The 18,093-nt window shown below is 56.2% G+C and overlaps 1 protein-coding gene and 1 long non-coding RNA gene across 4 annotated transcripts in view; one reads left to right on the plus strand and one right to left on the minus strand.

Annotated features, from left to right (window-relative positions):
* Positions 1 to 11,668, plus strand: part of ZBTB7C (zinc finger and BTB domain containing 7C) — a 343,127-nt gene extending 331,459 nt beyond the window's left edge. For all 3 annotated transcript variants that reach the window (XM_045790028.2, XM_045790029.2, XM_045790027.2), the window contains one exon: positions 9,099 to 11,668. In XM_045790028.2, coding sequence (XP_045645984.2) covers positions 9,099 to 9,750 — 652 coding nt within the window. In that variant the 3' untranslated portion in view covers positions 9,751 to 11,668. The remainder of the gene's footprint in view (positions 1 to 9,098) is intronic.
* A 504-nt stretch (positions 11,669 to 12,172) lies between these two features.
* On the minus strand, positions 12,173 to 17,832 carry LOC123787515 (uncharacterized). Its single transcript, XR_006778262.2, has 3 exons — positions 17,686 to 17,832; positions 13,353 to 13,423; positions 12,173 to 12,702 (listed from the first exon to the last, which is right to left on the minus strand). It is a non-coding gene; the product is annotated as an uncharacterized LOC123787515 (long non-coding RNA).
* Positions 17,833 to 18,093: the final 261 nt, after the last annotated feature.

Genomic DNA, 18,093 nt, shown 5'->3' on the forward strand with positions numbered 1-18,093 from the left:
ATCTTTCACAGACTCTGTGCCGTTCAGCAAGTGTGTGCTATGTACCTTCTTTCACTGCGACTTGTGGGTTCAAAACTGATTGGTGGGATGCCGTGGGCTCAGATGTGTTCCCTGCTCGGTTTTGCTGGCCCTCATCTTGGGAAAACATGGTCTGTTGGTGCTGTTTGTGGTCACTGGTGTGAGGCTGACCCTCCCGGCCACTTCGACAGTGGAGAAAGTTCCAGTGAGTGGTGTTGTATCAGGGCTTGGTGATTTCTGTGGATCGAATGTGGACAGAGCCTGGTGGACACCTGCCCCGTGACCATGACTTCCCTGACTAGGTCCTTTCCCCTCACTGCCTCTGTCCCTGGCAAAGAACTCCCCTTGAGACCCACACTTGTGCCAGTGGTGCCATTACCCCATATCCTCTTGGAGATTTCTCTTTGGGAACTGCTGGGGGCTCGTTGTTTGGATTTTCCTCGGTGGGCCCCAGCTTTGGCCTTTGAGGAGAGAGTAACTTTTTAAAAATTAATTAGTTAATTTTTTTTTCTTTGAGCCAAGTTGAATAATAGCAAATCAGGAACAGTACTTTTCAGGGGAAAAAATAAGATGAGTCTTATAAAGTAATGAGATCCACTATCTTGGGTGGCTTCAAAACTCTATTTGAGGTTTCCCGAGAAGGGTATCAGAAATCTGTTCATGTGACAGTGGCATGGCTAGCAGAGCTCTGCGGGCTCCTCTGGTGACTGTTTCGAGGGACAATACTGGTTGTTTCCAAGGGGGCCTTGGGGTCCCCGCACAGCTGCTTCTGCGAGGGAAACCCCAAACAGAATCTCTTCCAAATGCTTGGAGCTGGCAGTGGAGGGAACGTCTCCAGGTGCAGAGGGGCAGGGCCCCACGTACCCCAGGTGCAGCCCCTTCTTCCCCACAGTGCTGACCTTAGGGCGCTCTGTTCCTGTTACTGCCACTGAGCAGCTGGACCCAGAGTGCCTGGGACTCCCCTCCCCTGGGATATCCCTCACTAATGGCCCTGCCACGCTAGTCACCCCCACCACCTCAGCGCCACCACTGCCTTCCCCTGAATTCAGCTTCGCCCCACAGGCCAGGCTAGAACACCTGGACGACGTGTGACAAAAGCACGGGGATAATATTGGGGAGATAAACTAGGGCGCGATCCACCTTCGAGTACCATTCACCCATTTCCAGCCTGTGACTCCCAGCCCAGTCCCTTGGGAATGACTTCAAAGACAAGGACACTCTTCACGGGCCAGATCCAGCAAAGCCAGGTCCCAAGTCAGCCAGAACACCCCCTCCTCGCATCTGGGGTCCACATCCCTAATTTCCCACACCTGTTGCCTTCACACAGGGCTGACTCCGGGACCCCTCTTCCCTTCAGGGGAGCCCCAGCTATTTGGCTACAGGGGGATGCACGTCTCAGCATGCCACACGGCGAGCCTGCCCAGCACCCCATGTCCCTTCCCTCTCTGGCCCTCCACCCCCCCGCCCGGGCCTTTCCCACACACACAGCCTTCTGCGCAGGCCACACCAGTCTGTGGGCCCTGCCTTCCCTAGGGAAAGTGTTAACTTGGTCAGTCACTGCAGACAGACTTCTTGCCCTCCTGACACAAGAACATTCTCTGAGTAGGCCTCCTGGTTCAGGCAGGACACTGGGTTGTATAGGAGGGCTGCATTCCAGAACCCTCCCTCCCAGCGCATTCCTGATGATCACTTAGGGGGCCTCTGTGCTGGTAGCCTCACCAGCCCTCCCGGCCAGATCAGCCGTGGGTCTGCCCTGCCCTCCCTCCGGTCCGTCCCTGCTCAGCTCAGCTCCCGCCATCTGGGCCCCCTTGAAGCAGCTGCATTCCTGCCTCAGTCAGCACCTCCCCTCACCCAGCTCCCACTGGGCTCTGACCCTGCTGAGAGAGATCAGAGTTGCTCTTGGGGGCCCCCTTCCCAGGAGCAGAGGCGCCCCGGAGTGGGGGGGAGATTGGACATTTTCCTGGCCTCCTCACACAAGGGACTCTGGGGACTTGATTTCATACCGTGGGCTGTGGCTGACCGCCCTCCCTATCACATTCTTCGGAATAGCTGGCCCCTGCTTCCCTCCTGCCCCCTCCCGGAGCTGCCCCGCAAGGCTTCTTCTCTGTCCCCTGGCCTGTCCCGGTTGGGTTTCTCATACCTCTCCCTGTAGTCAAGTCCCCCTGCAGCCCTTCCATGGGGACCTTCTTGGGGGCTGACTCCCTGCACCACCGCCCACAACACCTTCCCTCCCTCCCCAGATGGAGAGGCACTTATTTCAGCAGCCGCTTAAAGCAGCCGCTGCCTCTTTGACTCAATTCCCAGCCTCCCTTGCCAGGCCAAGCCGCTCCTGGGGCCCTGGCCCCCCAGAGGCTGAGGGAGCCTGGACTGGCCGCCCTCGACTCCTCCTCTTGGACACTCTTTTCCCTTTCTTTCCTTAAACACAGCTGAGCTTCCACTCGCTGGTCAGGCCTCCTTTCCCTTCCCCTTGATGCTGACGCCACCTCCCATCACCCCAAGGGATGTTGGAGGAGCCCACCCTCCTGCAAAGTGGCCTTTTGGCCTGGGCTCCAAGTTATGGCCTCAGATGCCAACTCCCAGGATGTCCACGCCCCATGGGAACGTGGTGGCAGAAGGATCGGGGAGTCCTTCCCACAGAACCCATTCTGCCCCTAAAGCCCTCCCTGTAGCTCTCCTTCTATGGTTCTCCAAGAAGAGAGGGGAAGGCCTCCCCCGCCATGGTGTTGTCTCTTCCTTGGCGTCAGACCCTCACCTCTCGATTTTAACCAGCCCTGGGGACCATTGGCTTTCCACTGATCCTTCCAGAAATGAGACACCCCCGGAGCCCCAGGCAGGGCCTCAAAGCCTTCAACCAGACTATGTCTCTTTGGCCGCATCCTGTCCCCTCCTAGCTCTGGTCACCCTGCAATCACTTGGAGTCCTTCTGCCTGTGCCTCGCACCCCGAGCAGCATTCTCTGGCCAGCTGTGACCTCACCGGTTTCCACCGGGCCTCCTGCCACCAGCCCATAAAGGCTGCAAGGCTTCGCCTCCGACACCTGCCGCCAGCACGAGCCTCCTGCTGGTTGCTCCACAACCCCGGCAGTGGTCTGCTCTCCAGACCAGGCCAGGAACCTGGCTGCTGCCTTTTTCCTGTATTTTCCTTTTAGCCCTCCCACTCCTGGCAGCCCTGGGGACCTTATTAAGATAATGCAATGTCATTAGCAGTGGCACCAGGAAGAGGGTTTGTCTCGACCATCAGGTTACCAAGAAGTGTGGGCGGATGGTGCTGGGAAAGCATTATCGCGATTGGGAGCCCTCATGGAGGCTGGGGACCCTGGGCGAGACCCCGTGGCCCTTTTCTTCACTTGGGGGCATGAGCTCATAAGGACCGGCATATCTTTCCCACCACGATGAGCTCTCTGGGCTGGAAGGGGGAATGCAGACCAAGGCTTGGGAGCACATGGCCTGGGCTGGTCCCCAGGGCAGGGTCGCGGAAGGAAATGGCAGACCAGGGAGTCAGGGCGAGGCAGAACACATTGGCGTTGGAGCTGGGGGTTCTGAGAACAGATCCTGCACCAGCAGGTCATGGGTCAGTCAACAAACGCACCATGAGCCCCCACTGCACGCTCCGTGTGGTGTACCAACCGCGCAGAATACAAAAGCGTCTGACAGGTTCTCATCAAAGCAGGTCGGGTAGCTTCGGTGCCGCGGACTGAGCGAGGGCTGAGAAAGCAGTGCGGGCACCTGCTGTGCAGCTGGACGGGGGTGGGGCGGTCGTTAGGGGACTCAGTGTCTCAGCGCACTGTGGAGGCTTGGGAAGAGCACCAGAGTGGTAATCAGGGAGCCCGGGTTCGGGGCCTGGTTCTGCCTCTAATGGGCAGGGTGACCTCGGCCTCCTCCCCTCTCTGAGCTTCGGGTTCCCATGTGTCATATGCGGGGCTTAGAGCAGGTATTTCCAACGGTTGCCCCCAGGCCCATGACTCCATCCATATATTGCCCGAGATCAGGGAAGCTATGCACACATTGCCACAGCCTCTCTGTCCCCGCTTCCTCGTGGTGAAGGTGGCAACACCAACTCCATAGGCTTCGGTGAGATACAGCGTCACCGCCCGGTTCGCAGAAAGTATCTGATCCCTGCTCATGACTCGTCCTGACAGCCTTGCTTCCTTATCTGCAGCGGCTGGGTCACTGCTCCCTGCCCGGGAATGTGCTCCTTCTGCATCATCTTGCTGCCTGGGCTTCCGACCAGACAGGGCTGCAGGAGCCGGGGACAAGGCCCCTGCCCAGGAAATAACATGCATAGAAAACAGAAGCCGCAAAGGCGGCCTCTGAGCAAAGTTTCCATCCGCCGAGAGTGCCCGTGTGGTGGAGCAGGGGCCGGAGAGGGTGCAGACGGAGGGGCTTGGCTCCCAGAGCTGGTGCCCTGCCAGGGGGAGGGGACAATGCTGACACCCATGGGGCCATTTTGGGAACAGGGGAAGCTGATGCTGACACACTGTCTTCTGTGGCTCCCTCCTTGCCCCCAGTGACCTAGCTTGAGGGGCAGTGCTCAGGTCCCAGGTGCTCTGGAAGGTGAGGGCCAGGGACAAAACCTGGGTGGACAGGGTAAGGTTTGTAGAGGATTGCCCTTGAATGTGACCTTGAAGGGTAGGGGTGGGGAGTTGGGAGTGGGAGACATGTCAGGCAGTGCAGTTTGCCAAAGTAAACCGAGAAAGAGGTGCAGGTAGGAGGGGGGCTGGAATGAGGGCTCACAGCTGGGGAGGAAGGAGCGTGCACGCCGACATCTGGGCTTGGACCTCTTGTGGGACCCAGAGATGGCACGTTGGTGTCCAAACACAAGATCTGCACAGAAAGGGAAGGAGACGGGGTTTACCAAGCATCCGTTTCATAATATGGCAGCCTTTGCACGGGAGGAAGGGATGGCTAGAAGTCCAGCTCATGCCAGCAGGTGTTCAAAGACACGGAGTTGACCAGAGCGTGGCTGCCAGGGGAACAGCATATCCGTGCGATGTGTGGGTGCAGTAGATGGGTGATATTTTTTCCCAGCTTTACTGAGATATAATTGACATATAACATAGAAGTTTAAGGTCTACAATGCCGTGATACCGCACTAACGTGGTTTTGTACAGATGAACACATCCCTCACCCCAGATAGTTACATTTCGTGTGTGTATGTCCAGAACACTTCGGATCTACTCTCCTGGCAACTTTCAAGTATACAAGGCAGTATTGTTAACCACAGTCACTGGGGATCCCCCGAACTTACTCATTTAGTAACTGGAAGGGTTAGCTCGTAAGGGCCTTGCACGCCATGCCGAGGGGTAAGTTAGCGCATCGGCCGTTGGACAGGGGCAGCCTCAGGAGATTTTTAGTGGGACCACCAGACCTCCAGGCCCAAAAGGAAGTAATGAAGAGCTCAGCTCCTGAGATTCAAGCTGGAACACCTTCCAGCTAAACTTATGCCACCTCCACAAACCAGTCAGATTAGTGAGGCAGCAAGGCTAGAAGGGCTGGAGTCTATGAAGCCAGCTAGAAGAAGATTCCGTAGAAGCCCATTCCCCAGATGCAAATGCTCACAGAACACCAGAGGTCACAATGGTGTGGCCCAGCCCCCCATTCTAGAGGTCAGGAAACTGAGGCCCAGCGCACCTAAGGACCTGATCCAGTCCTTGCAGCGTGCCTGGCCCCAGGCCTGGCTCTGCCAGTGCACGTGCCGCTATATCCACACGCACAGGTCGTTACAGGAATGAGGAGGACGTGTGCCTTAGAAAGCCATTCCCTCTCTGTCCTTGCTTTCCTCATCTTGAGAGTTAGGAGATTGAACGAAATCAGTATTTTCAAAGTCCCGGCAAGTGTACTGCTAATGGTGCAGGTTACCGGGCCCGCCGGCGCAGACCGTGAATCAGGACATAGTAATGCGATCCCGGTAGACTACATGGTCTCTCCGTTTTTTTCCATCACTAAGTTGTCGTGGGCTTTGCAGCTCTACGAACCCTCCCCACTGCTCCCATGAAAGAAAAGTCACCAAGAAAAGTCACCCTTAGGGACAGGGACAGCTGGCTTCTGCCCAGGGCTGAGCTCCTCCCACGCATGCCCCCCCAGGGGAGGGTGTCTGGCCCCAGGGGCAGAAAGCCGGCTGCAAATGCGCTGTTCTGATTGTTCTGGTCTGCACTTTCCGAGACAGCTCTGATAGGCCGCAGGCTGGGAGTCCCCGGTTTGAAAATCTACCTTTCTCAACCTCAGCATAGCTTGCAAATAAACCAGACCCCAGCTGGCTCCCCAGGCCCCTTTGCCCCTCCTGGCTGGATACCTTTGGGAAAGCCGCTTGACTTTGCTGAGCCGCTCGTCCTCTAAGTAAGGAAATTATTCTAGGTATGTTGCATCTGACGCCTGGAACCCAGGTTCTCTCATCAGTCGTGGACAATAGGAACTGGTGTCTGGCCCTAGGTTCAGGTCTGCACAGAGAGGTGAAGTACCTTGCCTAAGGTCACCCAGCCAGTTAGTGGTGGGTCGGCGACTGCGGCAGAGACTCCCAGACCCCTAATGGCGGCCCCACGCCTACACCATAACTTATGTCTGAGGAACAACCTTCCAGGGTCGGTGAAATGGGGTGTTCATCCGCCCATAGCAGGTGCTCAGTAAAGGAAGTGAGAGTCACCTTCTCAGCACTTCTGACACACCTCAGTTAAGTGCTGCTAAAATGGGACTTATTTTGGATGCTCTGGTGACAAGCTTGGGAGACGTGGTGGGTATTTAGAGGAGGCCTTGACTATCTGAAGATCTGCATTGTACGTTACTCGAGGGTGACCGTCAACATCAATAGTACTAATTACGTGCAGTAGTGATTTTGAAAAATACCCACCCACCTTATCAGGCCATGGAGAGGATTCAGTGAGGGGCTATGCTTAATGCCCCAGTGCTGAGCCCACACCGAACCCTCCGCCAGGCCCTGGGGAGGACGCAGGTCCCCCAGCCAGGGACCAGCTAGCCGCAGCCCTTCCCTGAGAGCCTTGGTGAATGTGTGGGGTCCCAGGACCCGTCCCTGCCGACGAAGTCGCACTGCTCTTGAGGTACAAAGGGCACCGTGCACCCCACTCCCGCAGTGCTGAGGAACGAGGCCTGAGTTCTAGGCTCTACTCTGCCATTATTCCTCTGGGTGACCTGGGCAAGTTCGCCTCCTGGGACCCCGGCTTGCCCGCCAGCAAAGGTGGTTCTTCAAGTGGCGTGTGAACAAGCAGCAGAGCAACGGCTGCCACTTGTTAGGAATGTGAATTCTCTGCCCTCTCCCCCGCCACCTCCCAAATCTCTGGGAGCGGGGCCCTGCATGCTGCTCCTCAAGCCCTGGGGGCCCTTCCTATGCAGGTTCAAGTTCAAGACACACCGGCCCAAATGCTCACGAAGACGGCTTCCCATTCAAACCCCCAATCAGCTGGATGACATGTGGGTTATAGATACCATAAGGGCAGCATGCGGGCTGGGGAAGGGAACATGGGATGTCATAGCAGGGTGCTGTGCATCCTGGGCGCAGCTGGTGGGCTGTGGGAGGGGCAGGGACAGGGAGTGGGGACGGGACGAGGGTCTGGTGTGTGGAGACACCTGCCAGCTTCAGACAGCGGCATTCACTTCCTGCTCCCTGCCCGTCCCGCTTCCCACCCCCATCTCCATCTCCGGGGGCCCTCGTGCCTTCCTGGGAGCACAAGTGGAAGGGGTGCCTCTGTCCTCCCTGCTTCTCCTCCCCTGGTCCCTGCCAGCGTACAAGGCAAAGTCTTTTTCTCTCCCGCCCCACCCCTGGGGAACCAGTCCAAAAATGAGAGCCAGTGAGACCTCTAGCGGCCAGGAGACACCAGGAGACCGGGACCTGCTCCTGCTGTCCTGGGGTTATATTGAGCGTGGTTTAAATCTGGCCATTTTAGGGCGGATGCCTGGGCTCCTCACCTGCTCCGACCTCAAACCCGAGCCAAAAATTACAGGCAGATGCTCCCCCCGAGCCGCACCTGCAGGGAGGACGGAGGAGACAGGACACGGAGCTCGTTGGCCTGCCAGGCCTGGTTGGGGAAGGCTGCAGAAGGACCTGAGCCGAGTTCTTGCAGCCCACCTGACTCCACTTCAGCCAGGCTGGAAGGCTCCGTTAGCCAGCTTGTGGAGAGCTCCGTCTTTAGGAAGACAACCCTGTGATGTCAGTTTTCTTTTCAAGATCACCAGGAGGTGTGTTGAATCTAGTCTGACACAAACCCAGATTCTCTCCATCAGCCCCGGACCATGGGAACTGATGTCTAATGCCAAATTCAGCTCGGTGCAGAGATGTTAAGTAACTTGCCTACGGTCATTCAGCATGTTAGTGGTGGGTCTGCAGCTGGAACAGGGGCTCCCAAACCCCAGCAGGAGCCCCACCTTTACACCATACCTTCCCTCTGAATAATAGCACTTAAATCCTGAAAAGCTTTGCCCTAGATTAGGCTACATTCTTGTTGCACCTGGCTCTTTTGTAAACCCTGGAATTCTCTGCAGACAAAGAGGAGAGCCCACAGCTTGGGATGAGAAACCACAGTGCAGGAGACTTGAACAAGGTGTGCCCGGCTTCCGTAGGCTCCCAGATTAGTGCTGAGGACAGACAGATCTCAACAGCCCAGGGGCCAGGATGGGACGTGGGGCTCTGGGCGAAAGCACAGGACCAGCAGGAGGGAAGACTGTTGCCTGGAGACAGCGGGCATGAAATTAGGGTGTGAGTCAGTATCCGAGGTTGTCACACCGTGCAGGGATGGAGGACAGACTGCTGACTGGTGGGGAGAAGTGTCCCCAGCGGGCCCATTTTCCAGGCCAGTGATGGGAGCTTCCTGATTCTGAGCAGAGGAGTAAATGGAGCTCGGGGGGTGAAGGAGGCCTCTCCGGACCGGCTCCTTCTCCAGCCCTCTAATCCACGTGAGTAGCCACGCCTGTGTGGAGTGAGGCAGGGCGTGCAAGGACATCCTAGCATGGGCCCCATTTCTGGACTCGGAGGCCAGGCCGTGGTGAGCTTTGGCAGGTCTGGAGTAAGGGGAAAGAGGCTCGGGGGAGGCTCCTGGCGATCCGGCGGGGACTGACTCCGGGCTGTGCCTTGCAGGCAGGACAAGCTGAAGATCCACATGCGGAAGCACACGGGGGAGCGGCCCTACCTGTGCATCCACTGCAACGCCAAGTTCGTGCACAACTACGACCTCAAGAACCACATGCGCATCCACACGGGCGTGCGGCCGTACCAGTGCGAGTTCTGCTACAAGAGCTTCACGCGCTCCGACCACCTGCACCGCCACATCAAGCGCCAGAGCTGCCGCATGGCCCGGCCCCGGCGCGGCCGCAAGCCCGCCGCCTGGAGGGCCGCCAGCCTGCTCTTCGGGCCCGGCGGCCCGGCGCCCGACAAGGCGGCCTTCGTGATGCCTCCCGCGCTGGGCGAGGTGGGCGGCCCCCTGGGCGGGGCGGCCGTGTGCCTCCCGGGCCCCAGCCCCGCCAAGCACTTCCTGGCGGCGCCCAAGGGCGCGCTGAGCCTGCAGGAGCTCGAGCGGCAGTTCGAGGAGACGCAGATGAAGCTGTTCGGGCGCGCGCAGCTGGAGGCTGAGCGGAACGCGGGGGGCCTGTTGGCCTTTGCGCTGGCCGAGAACGTGGCGGCCGCGCGGCCCTACTTCCCGCTGCCTGACCCGTGGGCCGCCGGCCTGGCCGGCCTCCCCGGGCTCGCCGGCCTCAACCACGTGGCCTCCATGTCTGAAGCCAACAACTAGGCTGGTCCTCGTCCACCCCGGTCCGGCGGCCCTGTCCCCTCTCCTCCCATCAGGCCTCCCCTGCCCCACCCAGTGGGTCTGAACTTTGTCTTTGAAATCACAGAGGAAACATGAAAAAATATTATCAGCAACAGTGGTATTTTCCAGGCCTCCTGTGGCCTCCTGCCTCCCTTTTGAAGATGTCTGAGATGGACATCTCCTCCCAAAGGGCCTGGAGCCCGGGGCCTGGCCTCCACCTGGCTGTCACTCTGGCTGTCACACAGAAACTCACAGGGGCCCTGCCACAGAGGAGGCCACACCCCGGGTGCCCAGGAGCACTTTGGAGCTGCTGGGGGCTAGATGGAGGGAGGGAGCTTGGCCAGAGGCAGACCGAATGGGGCAGGGCTGAGGCCTACCGTAAGGGCTTGGGGCACCCATCTTAGTCGAGCCGCAGCCCTATGGCAGGGTCTCTACTGACCCGGCTCTGCTGGGCCATTTTTCTAGTCTCCAGCCATCCTAGGATCCTTATGGGAAATGCCCTGTTGGCAGGGAGGGCTTCTGGAATCCGGGCCCTTTTTTCCTCTCACTGTCCTGTGAACTTGGACAGGCCAGTCCTCTCTACCATGCTACGAAGGGGGGCTTGCTAACTTAGCTTCCCCTCTCGAACCCACCCACACACATCTACACACCTATCCCTCCACAAAGAATTCTTGAGAAGGTGGGAGCTTTGCACTCCTCAAGTCCTGTTGCAAATGTCCATCTCCCTGGATCTGGTTTAATCACATCCACCTCTCTGTTAGCACCGGTGAGAAATGTGGCCAAATTAGACCGGGTGACAGAGAGGAGCTGAGGTGTGGCTTGTCCACAGGCAGCTTTGGGGAACTCCAGAGACTGCCCACATCCGCAGGCAGGCAGGCAGGCCACTGTGTCAGGGCCCTTGGGGATGACTCTTTAATCATTGACTCCACCTCTACGCACCCCCTCCAGGGCTGTACAAAGTCTCACGGGACCCCGGGACTCCGGGACCCATACAGAAGGGACGGGAGTCTGTTAACACCTGGTGACTCCCCCCTCCCCCCTGATTCCTGGAAATACACCAAACACCTGGTTACCCAGGGTTTATGTTTGTTGTGGGTTTCTTGGGGCTTTGGTATTGCTGGGGATTGCCCCCTTTGCTGCATTTGAGCACCCTTCACCCCTCCCTCATCCCTCAGGGAGGAAGCTGGGGCGTTTGGCTTCCCTCAGTGGTGGGAGGTAGAGTCCTGGCTCCAGTATGGGTTTGAAGGGCTCTGGGAGTTAGGGCTCCCCGCACACGCTCCCTGGTTCCCGAGTTTGTAGCAAGTTCCGAGAAGGAAGACCGCTTAGCTGGCCCAGTGCCTTCCTGGTCTTCTCTCCCCTTTCCTGCTCCTGCCCCCCTTCTCTTGCTGAGCCGGCCTTTGTTTCTCAGCAGCCCAACAGTGGGAGGGTTCATCTGCATGGATTACCCAGGGCCCGTGTCCCCAATTCAGGAGCTGTGGGCACAAGAGACTTCGGCTCTTCCTATCGCCTTGGCTTCTTCCTGAGCAAAACACAAAAAACAAAAAGGCCAGAGAAGACCACAGACTCTGTCCCCCTCCCAGCTCCCCGGAAGAGAACCCTGACTCCACACTCCCCCAGATGCCATTCCAATCGGAGGGAGCTGCTTCTGACCCCCTTTTGTCTTCAGATGCCATCTTTCTGGGCAGCCGCCTCTTAGATTCCCGGCTCCGTTTCCGACACTTGCTTCTGGGACCCATCCACCGACATCCCCATGTTCCCCCCATCAGCCAAGGGATTGGGGCTGACCCAAACTTTAGAAGAAAACAAGGACAAAGGAACAAATTGGAATCCAGTGGTCTTGGGGCTTTTGTTTTTATTTTGTAAAGGTAATGACTTCTTATAAACGCGGTTTTTCAGATGACTCGTTACTTCTTTTTGTTGTCTCTCGGCCGCAGTTTGGAGTCGTACGTTGTAAAATATCCAAAGATCTTGAGTACTGTATGATGGAGAAGAACTTGACGCAAATGGGTTGTGGGGGGCAGGGGTGCTTGTGTGTTATTTCTTTTGTTTTTCTTTCCTTTTTTCTTTTTTTTTTCCTTTCTTTTCTTTTTTTCCTTTGGTGTTTCAATTTCCCTGTCTGTGGGAAAACTTTGGAATTTTTCCTATTTATAACTTTTTTTTTATGTGATTGCTTTATGTAAAATGACACAACAGAGTTTGCCTTAGTGATTTAAAGGACAATCTTCGTAACTTCGGTCGCACGCCGCACCCCGCCGAAAAAAACTCTCAGCTAATTTTCTGGCCTATTTATTAAACAGTATTAATTGACTTGATTAAATTATTGAGAGTTGCACTTCTGTGAGAGGTGACCAGCAACAAGTCAATGGCTAGCTGTTCACTGCCAAAAGGATTTGACAACGGGGTGTCACGGGCTTATGATAATTTCAAAGACATCTTTGCGAAAAACACAAATCTTTGACCCTTAACTAGTCCCTTGAAGGACAGTGTCGTGAGGAGCGGAAAGCTATGCTTATTCAGTTTCCTGGTTCGGGATGACGTCCTCGTTCCAGTGCTCATTTCAGGTGTCAGGGGTGGTTCCTGGTGGGGAGGCCAGAGTCTAACTCCTCAGCGTCTCCTACCTTTCAGTTGTGTGAGGCACTGTGTGATGATAAGCTTTTGGGCCTCCGCGAGCCTAAGCTCAAAATGCGTGTGTGTTTGTGTGTGTGCGTGCGCACGCTCACGCAGGGACAGCCTGTGGTGTGCTAGCAGGGCAGGTTGCAGGGTTGCTGACTGTTTTAACACCAACAGTCCTAGGAATTACCCACCGTGGAATCCACGGCGCCTCCCGCTGGTCTAGATGTGCCCTCGCCTTCTTCCTCTCATTTCCTGGCACTGGTGCCGGACTCCCCTTCCCTTCTCACCCGAGCCTCTTTCCCAACCAGGGAACACGAGATCCTGAAAGAGGTAAGGATTGCTGTGGAACGGGGTCAACTCCACTCAGAGCCCAGAGCACAGACTCTCTGAGTAAAACTGTTCTTTGAGCTGTGTTTTCTGGATAAACCAGGGTTCCCCAGAACCCCTTTTCTGTTTACAATCCCCTTTCTTGCCGTGGTCAGCATTCTTATAAACCCCAGCAGCATTTCTCCGCACAGAGGAAAGAACAAATGTAGGTCTGCAGACTCCTCCGCGCTGTGCGTCCTCAGGCTAACCACTTCCCTACTCTGGTCCTCATGTTCCTCACCTCTAAATCCAAAGGGGAATAAGGACACCAGAGCATCTCCAAGTTTTCCACTCAAACGCCGTTCAGCAGTGGGGGTCAGTCAGTTGGGGAATGCCTGAGGCAAACTTCCCATAGTGTAAAATTCGTGGGTTGTGGCTTTGAAATTCATGCATCTACATTCTATCACATAATGTAGATGCGGTTGTCTTAATATAAAAATATCATCTTGAACTACTTGCCAGTTACGTTACTTGTCTTTCCCCTCCGCCCCCAGAATCTTCTAGTTTCCGCAGCTACCCTGAAGCTATGAGAGGCCCACGCTCATGGCTGAAGGCTTGGGGGGTCAGCACAGCCCAATGCAAGAAACACGAGGCCAGGTACTCACCGAGATTTCACTCAGCTCAGGCACCCTCGGCTCACTGGGTCCTCAGTCCGGGCGTCGCTGTCCACTGAAGGCTGTAGGTGAACAAGAAGAAGGGGTAGGGAATGGGTCCAATACACCTTGACCCCCGGGGGCTCCTACACTCATGTGAGTAAAATCTCCGCTAGTCCCGGCCAGGTGAATACTCCATGGAGCCCTGCCAGGCGTGGCCCGCTCCCTCAGGCCCCAAGGTGCTAAGGGAGTTGGGGTGCTGACAGCAAAGGAACCTCCAGCACAGTTGGGGGGGAGGGAAAGGTTGGAGAACGAGGCCACTGAGGACAGAGAGCCATGAACCTGGAGAGCAAGGCCCAAGGGTTACATGAGAACAGACCTTGGAACTTCTAAAGCTCTGTCAGGTAGAGGGAGGATTTTACCAAAAGTCTGGCCAACTCAAACCCATAGAAGAGAGATTCCAGGAGGTAGCTGGGTGTCCGGGCAAAGGCAGGTAGCTTCTAACACCCACAGTTATCCTAAAGAGGAGCGAGGTCCCTTGTGAGGCAGTGAGCTCTCAGTCAGTGGACGGGTTCCAGACAGCCATTTGGGGAATGCCAGAGATGAGAGTCCTATACAGAAGGAGGTCTGTCGGTTGGGTCCTCTCCATCTGGCTTGTGAAAGGGTGAACGTATATCCTCATGGGACTGTGGAACGAGGACTGTGCCGGGGAGGGGGTGGCAAAGTGAAAAGGATGAGCTCGGACAAGTTCACAAACCCGGCTTGGTGGCCCAGGGCCACCTGCCCTCCCCCCACCCCCACCCCTTGTCCTGTGACCTACAGCAACTTGGGGCCAGAGCAACAGGACTCTGTGTAGAAAAGGCCCTGACTTATTTTGAGACCCTGATTATGTGACAGAAGAGTAATGAACCAAGAAGAATTAAGACTGTTCTCACCTTAGGCCTTTCTCTGCCCCCAGGGCCTGCCCTTACAGAACAAAGGTCTCCACTTATGGGGCTGCAGGGGCCCAGGCGTGTCCTGGCAGACCTCTTCCCAGACCCCGTTCCTCCTGTCCTGGGACCTTGCCAGCTCTTCCTCCCTGAGGGCCTTCTAAGCTTACTGCAGAGGGGACAGGCGGGCGTTTCCAGAAACAGGCACAACTGTGTGTTCCCCCGTATGCACTTTCCCTTCTGAAAGCCAAATGAAGTGAGGGCTTCATAAGGGAAAGAGAAAGAACAGGGCCTCATAGCCTCAGGCTCCCTCATCAGAAAAGTCTCACTGTCCAGGAGTGGAGGGTCAGGGGTCCTATAGGAGGGAAAATACCACCTGTACGCAAAGGGTCAGAGGCCCCTCCAGGGACCTGGGACAAATTCTGGAATCAAAGATGTTTACGTCCAGTGGCCTCCTTCCCAACACCCCTCCCCGTGTCACCCTCCCCCCTTCTCCTGGTGCCCCTTCCTACCCCAACAGTCCTTCAGGATGTGGCCACTCTGTCTTCTCTTGCCTCCCTCTGTTTACACCCTCATAGGAGCCACAGAGGGTGAACATGACTCACAAGCTCCCTCTCCCGGCCTTTGCAGACCCCTGCTCCTCGTTCAGGGTGGAAAGGAAGGCCCCAGAGCAAAGCTGCACCAGGCCTCAAGCAGCCAACAAGGGTGGCTGATTTGGATGGACAGCCTGGAAATCACCCCAGTGGGCCGTTACCAGTCTGCCTGGACCTCCCACCGCCCCCACTGCTCCCCGACCCTGCTGAGGGGTGCAGGAGTGGACAGGGATGCCGGAAGCCAGCAAATAGCCTCTTTCCCTCCTTTCAGCTTTGAAGCACTGAGAACTGAGTCAAACATGCATTTCCAGCAATTGATGGGGAGAGGATTCCCTGGGGAGGCTTCGCTCATTCTTCCCTCCTTACCACATCCTGGGCAGGGGCTGTTGTGACCTCGAGGAACCGAGCCCACACGGCCTAAACGAAAAACTCTGAGCCCCGAAATGGACTGACAAATAAGGACAAAACATCTCAGATCTGGACAATCCTGGAAAGCCTGGAAACTGATCACTTCATCTGCAGCCGGACATGCACCCGTGCACACACACACACACACACACACACTCATCAGACGAATGGTACACAGGCTGATGTCATCCCTCCTTGTAACAACAGGAGACATGGCAGTGCCTGGACAAGACCCAGCAAGGCCGCTTTCCCCACAAGCCTCCCTGCTGGATTATTTATAAAGCACTCTCTCATTTTTATCCTGGTGATTCTTGTTTAACCATGAACTTTGACCCTGGCAACAAATGCAAAAGAATAAACAAAGAGGTTTCTGGAAGAAGGAAGGAAGATGGAGTGAATCAGACCCTTTCCCGTGTTCCATTTAAAAATTAATACATTAAGCACAAACCCTCTGAGTAACATGAAATGCTTTATGTTTTCTCAGAGGACTCTTAACATCCATTGGTCAACTGGGTTTTAGCCCTAGGAGGCACATATCCTTATCCCTATCTGTATCAGTTGAGATTCTTAGGCAAACACCAGAACCCCTATCCAGACAGCTTAAGTAGAAAAGGCCTTTATTAAAGGAAATGTCTCTGGCAGAATCTCCACCACGGCCGAAGAGTCAGGCTTGCAAAGTTCCCAAGATCAGTTGTGCAGGTTGCGTACTGCACAATACCGCCACTTTTGAAGAGGCACTATTCACACCCTAGACAGATGTATTTGTTTTAAGAGACACTAGATTTGTATATCATTGCCATTTTCCAGCAGGTGGCAGTAAAGTGTACAGAAGGGGTGCCCCTGTCAAATTTGCACCAAGTCCATGGCCTGGAGTCCAGGAAGCCAGGAACAACTCCAAGCCACCCTGTGCCACATTGCTCCCACCGAGATTGGGTCGCTGCTAATACTAGGCTGAGACCCCACGGCTCCCCCTGACAGATGCCAGCCCCAAGACACCGGAGCTCCCCCTGTGGCCCACTCTCCACCACCATTCTCCCAGAAAAAACAGATCCCACACATCTGGCCTTCCTCACCTTGCTCTCTGCCTCGGGACGTCTGGCGCGGGTGCCTCTGACTGCTAGAGTTCAAGGCCTCAGCCTCAATGCAGGCTGCCGGGAAAGTCAGCCCCTGCCTTCTGCCTTGAGAAGGAAGGATTCGTGATGCGAATTCTCCAAACAGAAGAAGAGTTCTGATAATGCGGGGTGGCCTCAAAACAGATCCCATAGCCAAGCAGTGTTCTGCAGATGGGGGCGGGCCCGAAGCCCAAAGTGGCCAAACCGTGAGGACCAGGCAGCAGGCCTGGGAGCTCTGGCTGAGCCAGGACTAGAGCCCAGACGTGCTGACTCCTGGCCACCGCCCCATATGGTCTGCTCAGAAGCTGAGGCCCAGAATGAGCCGAGGACCCTCCGGACAGAAGTCAGTTTCGACAAAGCTCATGCTGACTGTTCCCCACCTGACGCCTCAGCACCCAGCAGCTCTGCGGAATCCTCATTCGGAGTGTCCCCACCCCGCGCCTGTGAGACACACTCGTCTGCCATCCCAGCTAGCGAGCTTCGGTGGCCTGGGTCCTCTTCGTCCCCTCTCTTCCTCCCTACAGGGACCCAGAACTTGAACCCACATTCCTCTGCCAGTGACATTCAGCCCGGTGCTCAGCCTCCCTCCTCAAAATGGGCTTTTCTAATTTAATAGGCACGGCAGAGCCCCAGTGTGTGTTTTCATGAAAATGGCTTTTTATTTTGCCATTTCAACATCAGTCCTGTAGGAATGGCATTCTGCAGTGCGCAAATGCATTTCCATGTCCTAATGGCTGGGATTACCCATGGAGGTGGCCTTTGTGGGATGGGGGGCGGGGGATAGCAGTTGGGAGAGGAGGGGGGTGGCCTAGCCAGAAAGAATGGAGCAAAATGTGCCAGTGTCCACCATACAGGGGCTCGACCACCTGCCTGCCTCCTCCAGACGGAGCTGCTAGCGGCCGCCAAGGATCGCGAAGTCTCCCCTCCAGTCTGCATCCATCCCGACCTCTGCCCTGGGAGGCTGGCACACTGACCCGGGGCTGCTGTCTGCACTGGAGTCCCCACATTACGGAGCACCCCTGCCCCGCGCAGCAGAGAGGACGCGCTGACACGCCCTCAGAGGGCTCTCACCGGGCTGGAGAAGGCTCATGCTGCGCCAGCCCCACCGGCCACTTAGTAGGTGCTCAGTCACCGTGGGTCTCCTGGCTTCCTTCCTCTCTGCTCCCTCGGTAACATGGAAGATAATTACGCTTCCTTATGTTACGTACCTTGTTCCTTTTGTTTTGCTTTTCTTCCTCCAGTGGGAAAGGAAGGGAAGAAGGGGAGAGGGGGAGGGAGGAAGGGGTCAGCCCACATCACTTACCCCATGTTTATCTGCGTTGTCGTTTTGGATAATCCGATGATGGGGGTTTATCCGTTGCCAGTTCCTGCGGGAAAGCTGGCAGAAGCAAATGACAAGGACGTCCTCTTTTTAAATGAGAATGTGGAGCTGGTAATTTCTCAGGGTTTGCCTGGCACGTGAAGCTGGTTGAAGACAGCCAAGGAGACCCACTCAGCTGCAGAACTTTGATGACATGTGGCTGGGCCCCCTCTCCAGATGCTGCTCAGTAACAGTCCAACCTCCCTCCGTCCCCCTGCCCTCACGCTGGGTCACAACAGGGCCCACTCTGGGGCTGACAGCGGCCACTGCACCCATGCTGGGTAGGGAGGCAAGCAGAGGCGGCTGAGCCTGTCCCACATGCCAGGAAAGGAGTCGTGATTTCAGAATTGG

Source organism: Ursus americanus, chromosome 19, assembly GCF_024610735.1.
Source record: "Ursus americanus isolate L20-20 chromosome 19, mUrsAme1.1.p, whole genome shotgun sequence".
NCBI lineage: Eukaryota > Metazoa > Chordata > Mammalia > Carnivora > Ursidae > Ursus > Ursus americanus.